Source organism: Monodelphis domestica, chromosome 3 (assembly GCF_027887165.1).
Source record: "Monodelphis domestica isolate mMonDom1 chromosome 3, mMonDom1.pri, whole genome shotgun sequence".
Taxonomy (NCBI): Eukaryota; Metazoa; Chordata; class Mammalia; order Didelphimorphia; family Didelphidae; genus Monodelphis; species Monodelphis domestica.
The window spans coordinates 105,921,943-105,940,720 of NC_077229.1; the positions used below are offsets into that span (position 1 = coordinate 105,921,943).

The window sequence follows — 18,778 nt, forward strand, 5'->3', positions numbered from 1 at the left end:
CCCTCTAGGGACCTCTGCACTGGTACTGCTGAGTAAAAGTTTTCTCCTTTTAAAATCAGAGGCCTTTGCTGTTTGGCCTTGTCACAATGTCTGACAGTTGAAAGGTTAGATTGTATCAGGTTTGTCCTTTTTAGCTCACCAGAACTGTTGTGGATATTTTTGAAACTGTATCTGTTTGTTGGCAAGAAGGGTCAACTGGCCAAACTTTGTAACGAAGTTGTTATAGGCTGAGAAGAACAGTGAGGCCTGTTATAACAGTAAGGTCTTCTTGAGGGACACAACTGTGGAGGCTGAAGGTAAAAACAAAACTCTATTTATTAAGGTTTATAAGGATTTAAAAGGTTGAAGGAAAGTTAAGGATGGAATAAAGGGATTACTAGTTTATTCCCACTCCCACTTATATGACTTCTCATGAAGTTTCTTCAGCCTAAATTAAGCCTATACTAACTCCTTAAAACTATTTAAAAAACCCCAATATCCAACTTTCTAACCCTATTTCTTCTTCTCATTATTATATATTATAAAGTTACTGCCTCCTTGTAGTTGTTCAGTTCAATTCTCCAACTTCCAGTCAGTCAGGGTTTTGTGGCCTAGTGGCTTCTGGACTGGAAGGTCAAGCCAAGCCTGTTCCACTCTGTAACCACAGAGGAACAAAAACCAGATTTTCTTCTAATAACTGTTGATCTTCCTTTCACAGCTCTTCCCAAAATTCCCAACTTTCTCTTCCTTCCACACTGTCACTCCGGATCAAGGAATTCCTAAGAGCTAAAGTTTTAGCCTCCTCTCTGGGCAGGGAACACCAGCAGAGAGAGAGATAGTTGAGTTTAACAGAACTTCTAACTCGTCACCTCTCACAGATTCCTAAGCAAGACCTTAGCTCAAGGTTCTACCCAAGGCAGCCTGACAGGATTCACACTCCTGTCACTAACTTACCAAACCCCAATATCTATTTTACCCCTAATAATATAGTAGGCACTTAATGGTTTTCCCCCTGATCTTTCTTTACGCTAAATGCCATGGTTTTTATTCAGTGCTCATCCATCTTGACTTCTCTTCTCTGACATTCAACAACTACTTCCTCTTCAGATATCTTTGCCTTTTGGCACCTACTATATTCTCTTGGTACTCCTTGCATCTGATAGTGGGGTTGGGATGAGGTGAAGCAGCCACAAAAGTTATTAGAACAATGAACCAATAATCATTTATTTAGTTTATGAGATGGTAGGCTAGGTGCAGTGTAATGCATATTAAATGCCTGACCTCCAAGGGCCAACAAACTTTTGAAGAGCTGCTTTAAACTGGATTCTTTGCTCTCACATAGTCTCCTTTTTCTGTTTTTATTATATCAACTGGTTTATTCTCTGGAATATGCTCTTTAGTATGAATTCTCTGATGCTTGATAAGCTGGGTGCTCCGAATAAAAGCTTTTCCACATTCATTGCATTTGTAAGGTTTTTCTCCGGAGTGAGTTCTCTGATGTTGAACAAAGCCTGACCACCCTCTAAAAGCTTTTCCACATTCATTACATACATATGGTTTTTCTCCGGTATGAATTCTCTGATGATTAATAACACCTGAGCTACGACTGAAGGTTTTTCCACATTCATGACATATATAGGGCTTCTCTCCAGTATGAATTCTCTGATGTTTAATAACATCTGAACTGTGACTAAATGTTTTTCCACATTCCTTACACTGATATGGTTTTTCTCCAGTATGAATTCTCTCATGTTCAATAAGTAATGAAAACTGATTAAAATATTTGCCACAATTATTGCATTCATAGGGTTTTTCTCCAGTATGAATTTTCTGATGTCGAATAAGGTTTGAGCTCTGGCTAAAAGCTTTTCCACATTCATTGCATTGATAGGGCTTTTCTCCATTATGAATTCTTTGATGCCTTATAACATGTGAGCTATGAATGAAAGTTTTCCCACAATCATTACATTCATAGGGTTTTTCCCCAGTATGAATTCGCTGATGTTTGGCAACATCTGAGCTCTGGCTAAAGAATTTTCCACATTCTTTACATTCATAAGGCTTCTCTCCAGTGTGAATTCTCAAGTGTTTAATAATATCTGATTGATATTTGAAGCTTTTGCCACATGTGTCACATTTATGGGGTCTCTCTCCTTTATGACTTCCCTGAAGGTCAACATTTGAGTTCAGCTGGAAGTTTCTTTTAAATTCTTTATGTTCATGGCTTATTTTTCCTCCAGGAGTTATCTTGTAAAAGATAGCTCTACAAAAGGCATCTTTCTGTCTTTCTAGACAGTCCTGTGTTTCAAAGACTTCTGTAAACTTTAGTTTCTGAGGAGCTTCTCCTAAGAATTTTTCCCATATTGTTTCATGTGACTTTCTTTCTTTAGTCCTTTCTTGCTTTGATGTAGCCTCCTCTTTCATATTAAAAATTTCATATTCTGAAATGAGAAACAGACAATAGAATCAGATTGCCGGAGAGCAAAAACAGTATCATCAAAATGAAACTCATTTTTAAAAGAAGTCTTTATCTCTTACATATTCTTCCATTCCATTTCTATCCTACAGAGCCAGAATATTCATTCACAGTCAAACATCTGAAGCCCTCTAAGTTGTTACAACCCTGCTTTTCCAGTCTCCCACTTTTCATGCCTTCCAAACTACAGCCAGATTGAAAGGTTCTTGGGTCCCTAACTATAGAGTGTGCTCTCCCACCTTTCTCCTCTGGCTCAGGCTGTTCCATCTGCCTAGAATGCCTTCTTTCCCTCTTGTTGCTAGTTAAACCCCTTCTCATCCTTTAAAGACCAACTTGAAAATGGCACTTCCCCAAGAAAGTCTTTTCTCTTGGTAATAGTTTTTTCCTTGTGGACCTTACACAGCACTTTTTGGGGGCAACTCTGCAACACTAATCACATAATATATATCATGGTTTTGCAAACTCTGTAAACAACTTGAGTTAAGAGATTACATCTTTTCTAAACTATTTCTGCCAATGTCTAGTACAGTGATGGCAAACCCATGGCACGAGTACCAAAGATGGCACACAGAGCACTCTGTGTGGGCACTTGGCCATCTTCCCTCCCCATCCCCACCCCCAATGTTTGTTACTAGAAAGGCACTCTGATGGAGCTGATCCCCTCCCCCTTTCCACCCCACCTGATGACATTTTTTCACATCTCCCACCCCTCTGCCCAGCAGCCCAATGGGAGAGTTTTCTCCCTCCAATGTGTGGGGTAAGTGGGGGGGCATATCCAGCATGTTGGGGGGAAAGGTATGGAATGGTATCAGGTGGGGGGTGGGCTCTTGGGGTTGGGGTGGGGATGGGGCCTGCCCTCCCTCTCAAAAAGGTCACCATTACTGGTCTAGCACATAGTTTTGCACATAGTGTAATAACATGCTTATAAACTTAGTGAATTGGACTTGACCATCTCTAAGGTCATTTCTACCTTCAAATCCTATAATACAATAAATTAAGTTTGTCCTGAACAGAACAAAAATTTAACATAAAAAATAGGGAAAATAAACTTGAAGAAATAGAAAAGGTTGGTTGAGAATATAAAGGCATGAAAGAAATACTAAAGATTAAGATATTGACGTTCTTCCTGATTTCTGCTTCAGGATTTAGAAGACAGTGTACTCAAAAACATACTATCTGTGTGATCTTGCACAAGTCATATAGCTTCTCTAAGACTCAGTTTTCTCATTTATGTAAAAGATTTATGCAAATAATACTGGCACCCTTATCCTACTGGGTCATAAGAAGGGCACCTGTAAGCCTTAAAAAAATATTGAAATTAGTTACGTAATAATAGAAATGAGTTATAACAAGTTTTGTTATATTAATTAATATAATACTTGTAATTACTTATCATAACTCACATTTCTGTAGTACTTTTATGGTTATAGACTATGATCAAGCAAGCATTTATTAAGCATTTACCTACCATGTGCCAAGCAGTGTTCTAGGCACTGAACATAGAAAAACAAAAAACAAAACAATCCCTCCCCTCAAGAAGTTTATACACTATTGGGAAAACAACACCTATCCATATAAGAAAAGCTTTCATCACTTAAAACTACACAATTATGGCAGCACTCTACATACAAAGTAAATAAAAAATAATATGGGGGTGGGAAGACACTAGCATTTAGCCAGAATCAGGAAAGGTTTCTTGTAGGAGGTGGCACTTGAGCTATTGTGTTGATAGAATTTTGATCCCCAGAACTCTCTTTCCCAGCTTCCCATGTTCCTTCGCACATTATGTGCTAAATTAGGGAGGGTATAAGTTTTGTGTAGCTCCACACTCTCTTTTCTTCTCTCCTGGAAAAGCAGCTGTGGAGGTAGAGTGAGGTGAGAGGCAGGAGAATTTTACTTGGGTGTTTTTTTACTCAGGTTTTTGCTTTTGTTCTTTTTATTTTCTTCTACTTCAAGTGATTATTAATAAACCACATAAAATATAATACTATGTACTCTGAAGGAAGGTAGAGACTCTAAAAGTCAGAAGGAAGGAAGAAGTCTGTTATAGGTATGGGGGACCAGCCACTGAAGGCATCAAGAAACCAATCAGGAATAGCAAGAAGGGTAATTTGGCCAGAGGACAGAATGCACAAAAAGAAGTGATGTCCAATACGCCTAGGAGGGCAAACTGAAGTCAGATATTTAAGGCTTACACATGCCAGACAGAGAAGTTTGTATATTTTCCTGGAAGTCATCAAGGGCCACTGGAGCTCTTCAAAAGAGGTATAACAAGGTTGGATCTGTGCTTTAGAAATAAAACTTTCACAAGTATGTAGATGCATATGAAGGGAAAATATAGGAAGCAGGGAGAATAATTAGGAAGCTATTATAATAACCTGCATTACTAGGCAAAAAGTAATGAGGGTCTAAATTGGACTGGTTCTGGTGTGATTAGACAGAAGATGGATGCAAGAGAGTTTTTGAAGACAAATTTGACAAGACTTGACAAATGCTTGAATATGGGTGTTAAGGGGAATGAAGAATTGAGGATGAATGAATGAATGAATGAATGAATGAATGAAAAAAGTACTTATTTCATGCCAAGCTTTGTCCTAAGGAAAATTCTAAGGTTATGTACTCTCAAATCTGGGTAACTAGAAAGATGGCGATGTCTTCCACAGAATCAAGGAAGTTGGGGAAAAGGGTTGGTCTTCAAGAAAAATGATGACTTCTACTTTGGTCATCCTGAATTTAAGATCATTATGAAACATCTTGCCAGAAATAGTCACTAGGCAATTGGTGATGTGGGACTAGAACTCCAGCGACTAGGATGGGATATACAGATCTAAAAGATACTATTAGTGAGAGAGATCAGCTCCCATAGGAAAAGGAACTAAACCTTCTGTTCAAGATAGTGGGAGCAGGAGCTTACTCCAAGCCAAACTTACTTACAACATGTATGTAAAAGGAGAGGTTACAATGTAAGCCACATCAAACTGCTAGTCTATTTTGAGCTACAAAAAACGAGTTCTTCTGTTTTTGAGGGAAATTACAGACCAACCTGATGTGGGGGAGCTTCTGGAATATATTTTCCTGATGCCAACAGGATGTCCACTCCTACCCTGCCATTTGGCACACAGCTTGTCTCCAGAGGTTTAAAGATTAAGGGCTTTTTATCATTTCCATCTCCATAATACCATCCAGATTGTGGGTGGAAGGCATTTAGGAGCTACAATATCCAGAGGGAAGAGGAAATGCCTAGTTGACTTTTATAACCCTGGTGTAAGAGACATGGCTTATGAACTAAGTTGGCTGTAATGGTTAAGAATACTGGTCACTCTTTCACCTTTAGCTACACCCTACATACCTGTGGGACCACTCAGACAGACACATCCTGTACTCACTCATATCTGCGGCAAAGCCTTCGAGCTCCACCCTGGTTAGGACTCTGCTCTCAGGCCTATTTATACAGTCCTCATCTCTCTCTTAAGCTGAAGCCTAGCATCACCAGAACTGCCTATTAAATATCTCCAGTGAAATGTCTCATAGGTATTTCAAGCCCAAAACATCCAAAACGATCTTCATCATCCCCATAAATCCACCCTTCCCCTCCACTCTATCTCCCAATTTCATGCCTTTACAAAGGTAATTGCCCAATTCCTAGAATGTAGTCTTTCCTCAAATGTGCTCCAAGAATTAACTCTTGGTAAAAGCGTCATTTGCTACAGGAAGCCTTTTCTAATATCCTTAGTTATTATGTTCTCTTCCTTCTCAAATTATCATGCACATACTTATCTGTTTACATGTTGTATTCTCCCAATAGCAGTTCCTTGAGGGCAGATATTTTTCTTCTTGGTTTTGTATTCCCATTTTCTAGCATAATATATTAGAAATAGTAGGCACTTAATATAAATGCGTGTTGGATTGTATTGAATACAATTATACAATGAAAAATTTTCACTCCCTTTTAAGAGGGTGAAAATAGTCCTCCATCTGCCCCAACAGAAAATCTACTTTCTTGTTTCCAAACCCCACTGTCTCTAGGATTAACTTAATTGAGAAGTAAAACTTGGAGAGATCAGTGAGGAAGAGTAGTATTAAAGTAAAATAGCAATTAAAAACTGGTCCTCTTTACCCTAAGAGGCTTTCATAGCCCAAATAAGGTAAAAAACAATTTATAAAAACCTTTTTTGCCCCTGGTCATTCTAAAAAGCAGAAGCTGCTTCCTGGAAGCATAGTGATAGAAACATATAGTTCTGGCATTTCACCCTAAGAGAGAAATCAGCTACTTCCAGTTGCCACTCCTATACTTAGCTTACAACAAAAGGAGTTAATTTTCTCCCACCCTCCAACCAAGGAGTTAATCCAATTAAGGTGTGACATCCTTAAAGGGACCACAACCTTACCTTTAATTTTCACACCCTGATTTTAACCCCTAGTGAGTAGCTCCATCTACTGACTAAAACCAGAATTATAAGCAATTCAACAAATAAAATATACATAAATAATAAATAAGTAAAAATGGATGCTACATTACATGAAAGTTTTATGGCTTTTGAACAATTAGGAATCTTAGGTAATTTTATTTTTCTATTCCTAAATATTGTGACAAAAAAAATGCTACCATATGAAAAATTAAAGCTGAAATGCAGGCAGACATGCAAGTCCAATTAGAAAATTTCAGATACTTCTTACATAGTCAAATAGCAAATAATGACCTTATCCAAAACATGTCTGACTTTTATAAGCCTGTTCCTGAAACTCAAAATGAGGAAAATCCTTCCCCCAAATTAGAGATCTAAGACCCCTTTCCTATAGCTCAGCTGCAGAACTACCTCTCTTGGGCTCTGCAACTCTTGGTTGACCTTACTTCCCAAGATGCTTCTCCTGAAATCCCATCTTCTCCTGTTCCTTCTCCTACCCTATGACCAATCCCAGCCCCTCAGAAATCTCGTCCTTTTAACAAAACTGTCTCTACCCGAGCTGACTCACCATTACCTGATTCAAATAAAAATTTTTTCCCTCAAGGGAAGTGTCTGAAATAGAATGCAATGGGGATGTTGTGACACTAGGACACCATATACCTTTTACTCCCCAAGACATAAATGAATTGAAATGCAATATACCCACTTTTGAAGCAGATCCCTTTGTGGTAATGAAACAGATGGCAGACATATTTTTTCAGTATGCTCAGTCTTACAAAGACATTGAAAATCTATTACAGGATTTCTTAACAGAACATGAGAAAAAAAAAATTTCTCATGTTAATAAAGTCCGGGGGCGCCATGCAGCACACTGGCCATTGCAAGATCTCAAATGGAACTATAACATCTCTGAAGATTATTTACAACTATGTTGTTGTAGGGAGGCAGTTCTAAATGCAATGAGAGAGTGCTCTGAAAACACAGATAGATGGACAGAATTTGAAAAACTTAAGCAAAATGATGAGACACCCTCCAGGTTCATGGATAGGCTCATTGAGTTTGGGGGTTGGTACCTAGATTTTGATGTTTCTAAAGAAAATTACATAAGACAAATTAGAAGACACTTTGTTAATAACTCTTGCAAAGTAATCAGGGATTATTTTAGGACTCATTGCCCAAGGTGGTCTGAAATGGATCTTGATGAATTGAGAAAAACTGCTGTATATGTTTTAAAAGGAAACAAAGAAAAAGAGGAAGAGACTAATGATTTCATGGAGACAATTAGGAAAGAACTGGAAGATTTAAGAAATAGGATTGATAAACAAGAAAAAGGGCATGATATTCAACCAATGGTGCTTGTCCCTCCTTGAGAATATCACTATGGATCCAATACCTGCCACTTCTGTGAAAAGGGCCACAAAATGATGGACTGTAGAAATTTATTCAAGGCAATGAGAAATAATTATTATAGAAATGACTATAATAATGATCATAGAAATCACAACTTTAGGACTAGCAGAAATAACTATAATGACTATAGGAATCAAAATTTTAGAAATGAAAATTCTAGGAGTAGAAATTGGGAAAATGATAACTCAAACCAACTAACTCCACAACTTAAGTGGGGCCTGTCCAAAAAATACTCAGGGGGCTGCTGTCCCTCCATATGGAGCAGAAGGTGGTACCCCTTAGACTCTATTGATTTTGTTAATATGAACCCTTTTCAGTTTTGTCTCCTCTCCAAATAGTAGCAAAGAAGAAATGGATTTTTGAACACAGTACCTCTGTGACTGTGAAGTATACACATTTTTAACATTCTTTTTTCCCCTTACATGTGCCATACAGTACTTGATTTTTCTCTCTTTTTTTTTTTGCATTTGAAGCACATGTAACCAGTATTGAGATTTTCTTTTAACTACTTTGATTTTTGCAATAGAATAAGTTAGATGTTCAATGCCTAGCAAATAAATGCATACTCAAAAGCTTTATATTATTTATTGATAAATGTTATGGGACTGTGATTAATGTTTATGTTTGATTCTAGGAAATGGGATAAAAAAAAAGGAGCACAGACTTTATCTACACAGTGCCATAGAAACACAGACTTAACCTGAATAGTGCCAAAAGAGCCCACAGGTCAAAAGAAAGAAACCAATCCAGGTGGGATTGATGAACTTCTATGCCAATATGAAAGGACTTGAACCTAGTGTGAAACTCGAGGTTGTAGTGCAAGACTCCTTGCACTACACTCCTTGTGAAATAATTTCTATGAAAGTACCTAACAATTGGCTGTTCTGGCTCCCCTATCCCTGAGAAATGACGAAAGATCAGACCAGGGAATTACACTTCCCTTTTACACAAAAATTGAGTCCTTTTTTCTCTGTTATAGTATGGCAACTTCCTGTAGTCCTGAATTATAATGGGTAAATACAATATTAATGGATCTTTTTCTTACAGATTTGTAGGACAGAAATTTACTTTAATTGGACCCTAATACAAGGTCCTGTTATGAATTTATTCTTGTTTTTATTCAGAAATTTTATATACATAGGTTTTGATATCCTGATTCTGAATTTCAATTTTTTAATTTCTCTCAAAGTTTGATTTTTCTTCCATTTATTTCTTCTTTTTATGTTTTTGGTTTTTCTTTTAATAATTAACTTATACACCCCATAATTCAACCACTTTTGAGTTGATCCAGGTGTTGGTGAACACCCTCTTCAGGGAGGATTGTATTGTATTTTCATAAAAATCCAAGATTTAAAATTTTGTTTGAGAAAAATTTCAGAAAAGAAGCTTTCTAACTCCTTGAATCCAGAGAATTAACTGTTTGGAGAAAGACGCCTGCAGAAACCTACACTACATCAAGAAGATCCAGAATGAACTTTGGGGTGCAATTGATTGAACTAAAGGGGATTGAATATTTGTTGTAAATGTATACTTTTATGCCAAAGGGAACTGCCTCCAATTGACCTTTTGTCAACATGCCTAGCAAAACATTGGTTTTGCTTTCTCTCTCTTTTATTTTCCTCTTATCTCTAACTATTGTAGTTTCCTCTTAGAAAGTAAAATGTTGTACATACCTGTAGTTAGAAATTTTTAGGGGTACAAGATGATTATGTTAAATGATCAATGGGGAGGCTAATCTCCCAATGATAATCAGGGGGGATTGTGAAGATTAAATTTAACTCTCCCCTGATTATAACAATGAAAATACTTAACTCTCCCCTGATTATGAAGATTAAATTGTAAAGCTTGTCTATTTTTAGATTTAATCCCCATAAGTGTAAACACGGTACTTAAAAGTTAAGTATGAAGATCTGCCCATTTAGATCTAATCACCAAAAGTGCAAATATCCCACTTAATCATGAAGTGGGAGGTCTGTGACCCACGTGTGCGATAGTGGGTGACAAATTGAAATCGACTAACTGCCTTCTGGGCAGTCCTAGAGCAGAGTGTTAACTGTGACTGGTAGACATAAAATTAGGAGAAGGCACAGGAAGTGATGCAAGAGAAAAATACCTTTAAAAGAGAGAGTGCTACACAGAGTTTGGGATTCTTGGAGTGGAGTTCAACTTGGACTTCCACTTCTGTGAGAAATTCAATTCTTCATGCTTTCATGAGCTGAGGCTGATGAAGAGGAGCAGAAGGATCTCCTGACTAGACCTGACACCCTGATTTCCTAGTGAGGCTGATAATCTGCTGACTAGACTGACATGTGGTGAGTGAAAGGCTGACTCTTAACTGCTGGTTTTCCTCTGAAGAGACTAGCCTCAGGAAAAACCTACTCTTGAGCGAGGCTTCCCTGGGTCTTTGGCTTTGCTGAGGCTGACTGAAACTAATTCTCCTGGAAGGGCTGGGAGTAAATTATTTAGTGCTTAGGCTAGATATCTTACCTTATCCTCTCTCTGATTTCTTGCTTCACTTATTCTACATTTTGTAATGAAATTGTAAATAAAATCTCTTTGGAATGAATTGAATCCCTGATGACCACACTTAAATAATCAAGTCCAACCCTTTAAAAATTAACCTCATTTCCCCTTTATAATATAAAGTACTTTGTAAAGTAGTAAAGCGTTACCTAAATGTGATCCACAAATGACATCCTCAACTTGATGTCTAACTGCTGAGGTAATGCCAAAAGGAGTTCTGTTCAGTCCCTGTGGAACCAGACCTAACATTCTGCCTATTTTACTGCCACCCATGTTTACACAGAGAACAGTGCACAAACTCTTATCTATCATGGCAATATGGAATATTGGCAGGGTGAGTCTCTTAACAACTGGGAACAAATCTGCCCCTCTGATGCCAGTGATTCAGCCTTCTGGGACAGAAGGCTCTTTTCCTTACTACTTTTCCTTGTCCGATCCAGTTTAATCCAATAATTTGCTAGAGCCTTTACTCCTCCACCCTACTCTATTGCAGCTAAGTGGCATAATGGATAGAATACTGCGTTCCAAAGTTTTCTAAATATGATTCCAATTCTACCGAAGACTTGAACTCAAATTCTACCTCAGATACTTGCTATTTGTGTGACACTGGCCCAATCACTTAACCCCTCCTAGCCTCAGTTTCCTTAATTGAAACAAATGGGGATAATATTATCACCTACCTCTCAGGGTTGTTATGAGCATCAAAGGAAACAATATTTATAAAGGACTTAGCACAGTGCCTTGTACATAGCAGAGATTTTTCTTCATACAAAGAACCCTTCTTTTCACACTCTTCCCATCTTTGTTTGCTTGCAGAAATGAAGCTTTCTCTCAAAAGAGTCTCTATCCTTGTCTACCTTTTCCACAGCCAGCTGCCCCTTCCTTATGTCACTTCTCCCCCACACTAAACCAGGAAGTTAGGCATTGCTCTACTCCCCACTGCAACCATCACTTAGCAATGTCTTCCACTGAAGTCTACTGTTACCTGTTCATATTAAATGGCATAAAGTCTTGCTGCTTCCTAAAGGAGCTCAGTACCTGGCTCAAAATCTCTCCATAGGGACATCAGTAGACATGTTCATGTGTCCCCACCCTGACTTCATAGTATATCAACTTCCCACAACTCATACTCTCCCCCATTTTGCACCTGTAAAGATGATTTCTTAAATCCAATGAAAAGATTTTGCATTTAGTCCCATTAAATTCATCCTCACATCCCTTTGGAGATCTCCTTCTAAGGTAACATCAAACCATTAAAAACCATTTTGGGGGCCAGTTGTTAAATTTCAAACTTATCTTAAATAAACATTAACTTCTATTTCTTCATCTTAACCATGAAAATAAGAGACTGTTAATTGTTTAGCTCAAGTTGTTAAACTACATCTAGTGAATTCCTCTGATCTACTTTACTAATAACCATATCACAAAAGGAACTGACATAGCTGGACAGGGTCTGTCCTTGATGAAGCCATGGTGGTTCTTCTGCTTTATACCTGATGAGACCTCCCTCACAGTCAGGCCTGTAAACAAGGAATTTGCTAAGAACAAGGGAGACCTGCAAAGGTTGAAGAAAAGTGTCTGGAAGGGCAGATGTAATGTTTAAGGCCAGGGGGGAAAGGGAGTTCCATGGAAGATTCAAAAGAGGGAAACTGTTGGCCAGAGAGAGATTCTGGTCACTCTCTCTTAACCAAGACTCTGGGAAGAGTCAAGGAGGAGATTCTCTCTTCTAATACCCTTTTGCCTGGCTGTGCTGAAGGAAAAAGTTTCTGCCCTGTACTGAAGATCACCTTGGATCACCAGTTCCCTGAGGGGAACTATATTTTCCTTGAAAGACAGTTTGATCCCACCATCAAAATAGTAGCCATTAGGAAATAGCTGACAGGGTCTCCTTGGTCCCTCTGCCCTCTCTCTCTCTCTCTCTCTCTCTTTCCCTTTAAAGAAATAAATTAGATATTTTAGTTTACAGAAGATTGTCTCCAAGTTGTGTAATAGGAGGGAGGATTTCAAAGTCAAAGAAGAAAGTTGGGAGGGGTTAAATCACCTTCAGGTCAGGTCAGGACTCCATTAAAGTTGTCTAGCCTAGTGGAAGAAGGAAGGTGCTACCTAGAAATCAGTTCCCAACAGCAACTTATTTCCTGGTCTTAGCATTTTAAAACCCCTCTGTCTCTCCCACTATTACAGGCCCAGGCTACAGAACTGGGACAGAAGTTATAATGGGAATAGGGAAGCTAAAAGCATGGCAGGTCATGATCACTAATAATAGGGGAGTGGGATGAAAACACTTAAGAGAGGATGCATAGAGAATGAAGGGCTATACCATGATCATGGAGGTGAAGTGGAACTTGGTGGTGTTGAAGTCCAGAGTGTGTCCCAGGTGAGAAGCTTAGAGGAGGTGGAACAGGAAGTGACTTCTGCTCTGGCCCCATAGTTGTCATCTCAACTGATAAATGTTCCTGTTGCTAGACAAATAGGGGACCTGACGAAAGTGAAAATTATAGCATGTTAAGAAGGAAACTTTAAGGACTACTCTGGTAAAATGTAATGCCACAAAATGCCTTCCAACAATCTTAAATCTCAAAAAAAAAAAAAAATAGCTCGAAGAATCCAGGCCTAGTAAAAATACAACCTTCTCATTCAATCCCTGGATATAGATGGAATTAGTATAGAAAGGGGTACCCTGGCTGACAAATACAGATTGAGGCTTATTGATTTTTTCTATTTAGCCTCTAGCATTAAACATTTCAAATATGGATGTTTAATACTTCAAAAGATTCTTGAGTTCACAGTTGTGTGCTCACTCCTCATTTAGCAGTTTCACAAACTGCTGTGACCAAGAATTCCTAGTTAGGTAGGAATTGCCAGAGCTTGTGCTTGAAGTACAAATTTCAGTCTCAAGATCCCAAGGTTTCCTCCCATGCCATAATGGCACACAAGGGGAAACCGTTAGTAGTGGAGATGCTTAATAATGGTTCCCATTTCATTGTAATGTGTCAGTAAATTCAGAGGGCAATGGCCCAGACAGAAGGGCCAGAAAGTCACCTCAGCCCTTCATCTCAATAACAACAAAGCAAATTTCCAAGTTTTCGGATCAACCTCCAATGATGACATTTAAAGAAGAACTAAACTTCCTGAATGATAAGAAATTAAGGTGGTTTTATATGAGGGAGGTGGCCTGGGCATAGAAAGAACTCTAGAGGACTCAGAGACCTGCCTAGAAGGCCTGCTTATGTGTCCAATTATTTAGATAATTTTAATTGTGTGACAAGTGTTTTGTAGTTGTGATCATATAATTCCTTCTATCTTGGTTGAAAGATTCCTAAATATTTTATATTGTCTAGAGTGATTTTAAATGGAGTTCCTCTTTTTAACTCCTGATGCTGAGTTCTGTTGGAAATATATACAAATGCTGATGATTTATGTGGGTTTATTTTGTACCTTTGCTAAAGTTGTTAATTATTTCCACTAGCCTTTTAGCTGATTATCTAGGATTCTTTTAAGTATACCATCATATCATCTAGAAAGAGTGATAGTGTAGTTTCCTCACTGCCTACTTTAATCCCTTCAATTTATTTTTGTTTTCTAATTGCTACCACTACTGTTTCTAGTACAATATTAAATAATAGAGGTGATAACAGGCATAATTTCTTCACTCCTGACCTTATTGGGGAGGCTTCTAACTTGTCCCCATTGCAGATAATACTTGCTGATGGTTTTAGATATATACTGTATATTATTTTGAGGAAGGGCCCTTCTATTTCTATAATTTCTATTGTTGTCAATAGGAATGGGTGTGTTTTGTCAAGGGCTTTTTCTACATCATTGAGATAATGTGATTTCTGTTGGTTTGATTATTGACAGGGTCAATAATTTCGATAGTTTTCCTAATATAATTATGTGCCAGGAACTGTACTAAGTGCTGGGGGTACAAAGAAATAAAAAAGATAGTACCTGTTGTAAGATTAAAATTAATATCCAATAACTCCAAGTATTATATTTTATAAGATTTATTAATGATCACTTGAAGTAGAATAAAAGGACAAAAGTAAAAGCCTGAGTAAAAGTCAGCTTTCCCAGCCATGATCAGGGAAAAAGAGAGCAAGAGGCAGGGCTACACAAAACTAATATCCTCCCAAGTATGTACTGTGAGAAGAAACATGGGAAGCTTGGATTTAGAGTTGTGGGGAGCAAAATTTGGGGAAGTGGAAGACAATATGCAAATAATTCGTACAAACAAAGATATGACAATATGACAAATTGGAGATAATCAACAGAAAGAAGGAAGGCACTAGGATTAAGGGAGATTAGGAGAAGTTTTTTGCAGAATTTGGGATTTTACCAATGATTCCATCTGAGACTTCAAAATTCTCTTAAGGAAGGACGCAGAAGAGTTCAAAAATTTAATATATATATATGTTTGTGTGTGTATATATAATTACACACACACACACACACACACACACACACACACACACACACACATATATATAACTCAATATCTGTCAGATTTAGGGAGGTAGAAGGGGTGAGAAGAGCCAAAAATGAACAATTTTATATTTCAAAAACATTTAAGCAACAAATTGAGCACTGAGATTTGTGAGTAAAACCACTGATTTTAGCTAGAATCTTAGAAGGACCTACAGTGAACAAGGCTGCTGATATAACTGAGTGCTAGAGGAATAAAAGAATTTTTAAATTAACCAAGTCCTTTCCTGGTGAGTCTAATGCTGGACATATATATCAACAACTTATTTTCTATAGAAATATTTTAACAAAATGCTTTTCTTGCAACTCCAAAAAGTAGGTAGTGAGGCTTACATCTCATATACAGCCTAAGGAAACTGAAAAGAAATAGAAAGCTTAAGTGATTGTCAAAGATCACACTGTCTGAGCACTTGCACCTAGGTTTTAGGGTCCTAGAATAATGCAAATGTGATTTGGGGTCAGAGGACCTGGTCTTGTTTCTCTTACTTCCTGATTCCCTCCAGCCAATTCTTAAGATTCTCTTCCCTGAGATTAACTTTCATTTTCTCTGTATATATTTTTTATTTACCAATTTTTGCATATTGCTTTCCTCATTAGTCTTTCTTTGAGGGCTAGTACCTTGTCTTTGCCTTTGTAAACTCAGCAATTAGCAAATAAGCAGTGCCTGGTGTGTAGTACAAATTTAATATATGATTAATGACTACAGGTGTGATTTTGGGGAAATAATTCATGGGGTATACCCATAGTCTCTTCATCTGTAAAATGAAAAGGCTGGACTAGATTAATGGTATCAAAATCAAATAGAAATTGATTCCTGAAGGATGCTTATTGATTTAGAAAACCACAAATGAATATTATCTATGTTGTACTATATTATTATTTATTTTGTTAAATATTTCCCAACTACATTTTTTTTAAACCTTCATTTTCTATCCTAGTGAAAACTCTAAGACATCAGGGCAAGAGCTAGGCAAATCGGGTTAAGTGATTTGCCTGGGGTCACACATCTTAAGTCATATTTGAACACAGGTCCTTCAGATGCCAGGCCTGGCTTTCTATCCTCTGAGCTACCTATACCAAAAGTAAAGCACAGTACTTGGCACATAGAGGGTGATTAATAAATTCTGGACTTAATATGTGTTAAAAGAATGACTGAAATAACTTCTTTGAACAAAATTTTATATTTACTATACATTCTCTAAAATGATCTTTTCACCTACCACCAGCAAGGATTACTAACTCCAATTTGGCCTGGAGTCATTAAAAACCAGAGGTCGAGGTGGAATCTGGCCTTAGATACCCACTAGCTACATGACCTTGGACAAGTCACTTAACTGTTTGCCTCCATTTTCTCATCTTTAAAATGATAGATGAGATCATGAGATATTATTAGCAGGTGCCTGGAACATGGCATATAGTAGGCACCATATAAATGCTTATTCCCTTTCTCTTTCCTATTTAAACTACAAGGCAAAGTGGGATGCAGTAGAAAGACAACTGAGTATGGAATCAAGGGCTTTGGGTTCAAATCTTTGTGACTTGTAACATCAAGAACCTTGATTTAATGCTCCAGACCTCAAGTTTCATTTAAGATTTGCACCAGGGTGCCTGGAGAGAAGTAGAAGACGATCCCTTCTAACTTTAAAAAAGAAGGGGAGGGGGCAGCTGGGTAGCTCAGTGTATTGAGAGCCAGGCCTAAAGACGGGAGGTCCTCGGTTCAAATCTGGCCTCAGACACTTCCCAGCTGTGTGACCCTGGGCAAGTCACTTGACCCCCATTGCCTAGCCCTTACCACTCTTCTGCCTTGGGACCAATACACAGTATTGACTCCAAGATGGAAGGTAAGGGTTAAAAAAAAAAAAAAAAAAAAAAGAAGGGGCTTCCTCAAGACTAAACTAGGACTTTCTAGCTGTCCCGCCCCCCAACACATACACAGTGCAAATTCAAGTCGAAGGCCCTTTCCATTGCCCGGGGGCCGTCTAGACCCAATACTTACTTCAATACTTTCAGAATCTTTGCTTTCTTAGGTGTGAGATGCAACCCCCTTGGGGATTTACTCTTCTAGAGTGGTTATGGCCGGGAAATTCACCACCCCGAAAAAAAACAACCGAGGAACCATTTAGTTAAGGCTGGACGCCCACCTCCACACTGCAAGGAGACACGTGAATTTAGTAAGGGAAACTCCTAATAGCAATTTGTCCATCAACCAGCACTTGAGTCGCCTACGGTGTGCCAGGCGTGGTGCTGAGTATGCGCCGGGGAGGTCACAAGCAAAGGCAAAAACTGCCTCCCTGCCAAGGACTGGGGAATGAGGGGCATGCTCACGACCGTACAGGTAGTACCAAAGGCAGCCTGCTCCTGGGGATGCCGGGAAGGGCCAGGGAGGGCGGTCCCACCGGGCGGCAGTTCGCCTAGGGAGAAGAGAAGCCCAAGGCGGAGGCGGGGAGGGGCGGGCACTACTAGAGTCGGGGCGGCTCCGGAGCAAACGGTTTCGAAGCCAGGCAGGTGCCAGGAGGCTCGGCCCACCGGCCCCGCCTGCCCTCCGATACAGAGAGAAGACAAGACCCAAACTTCGCGACGTCGCGGACAGTGACCCGCTCTCTACTAGGCCTCCAAGGGCCCGGCAGGAAGTGGATGGAGGAGGAGCTGCCACCGGCCGCCATTACTTCCCACAGCGAACATCCGGGAGTGTTCTAGGAATCATGGAGGACTTCTCTCGATGATCAGGGGGGATTCCGTTAGTAGGGAGCCAGAAACCACTTTCCTAGTTGGTTTAAAAGCTTGTTTTGGCTTCTTGGCTCTTACTAGTCATGTATGAGATATATGTACACCCGGAATACATGCCTGTAGGCACATTATAGATTGTACATTACACACATACATAGCATGTATACACATATGCCTGTACATGTGGAGCAGCAGCTCAGTGGAACAAGTGCTGGGCCTGGAATCAGGAAGAACAGAATTCAAATCCAACCGCAGACACTGCAATTTGCTTCATCTGCAAAATGAAGATCACTTTCTACCTCTCAGAACTGTTGTGAGGGCAGAGGGAGATATTTGTAAAGCATTTGCTATTGAGCCTGGCACATAGTAGTTGTTATAGAAATAACAGCTATAATATGCATATAAATGTTAACTAATAAACTATATGGTTATATATGATTTAGAATTTTTTTGTAAGCCCTTGCTTTCTTAGAATCAATACTGTGTATTGGTCCCAAGGCAGAAGAGCAGTAAGGGCTAGGCAATAGGGGTTAAGTGACATGCCTTGCCAGGGTCACACAGCTAGGAAGTATCTGAGGCCATATTTGAAGCCAGAATTTCCCCTCTCCAGACTTGGTTCTTTATCCACTAAGCCACCTAGTTGACTCATAAATGTTATTTTATATATATGTGTGTGTGTGTGTGTGTGTGTGTGTGTATACATACATACACACATATATGTTATCTATTATTACTGTTATATGTCACAATATATTAATAAGGTTAAAGGAACCTA

At 38.8% G+C, this 18,778-nt stretch overlaps 1 protein-coding gene across 2 annotated transcripts; it reads right to left on the reverse strand.

Annotated features, from left to right (window-relative positions):
* Positions 1 to 297: 297 nt before the first annotated feature.
* LOC103104163 (zinc finger protein OZF-like) lies at positions 298 to 17,960 on the reverse strand. 2 transcript variants are annotated; one of them, XM_007488843.3, is made up of 3 exons: positions 17,273 to 17,960; positions 13,112 to 13,270; positions 298 to 2,420 (listed from the first exon to the last, which is right to left on the reverse strand). In XM_007488843.3, the coding sequence occupies exons 2-3, from the start codon at positions 13,227 to 13,229 to the stop codon at positions 1,294 to 1,296; spliced, it is 1,245 nt and encodes a 414-aa protein (XP_007488905.3). In that variant the 5' UTR covers positions 13,230 to 13,270; positions 17,273 to 17,960; the 3' UTR covers positions 298 to 1,293. The 2 variants fall into 2 exon arrangements, with proteins under 2 accessions (XP_007488905.3, XP_056678932.1); XM_056822954.1 differs by lacking the exon at positions 13,112 to 13,270 and having other exon boundaries at positions 17,273 to 17,958.
* Positions 17,961 to 18,778: the final 818 nt, after the last annotated feature.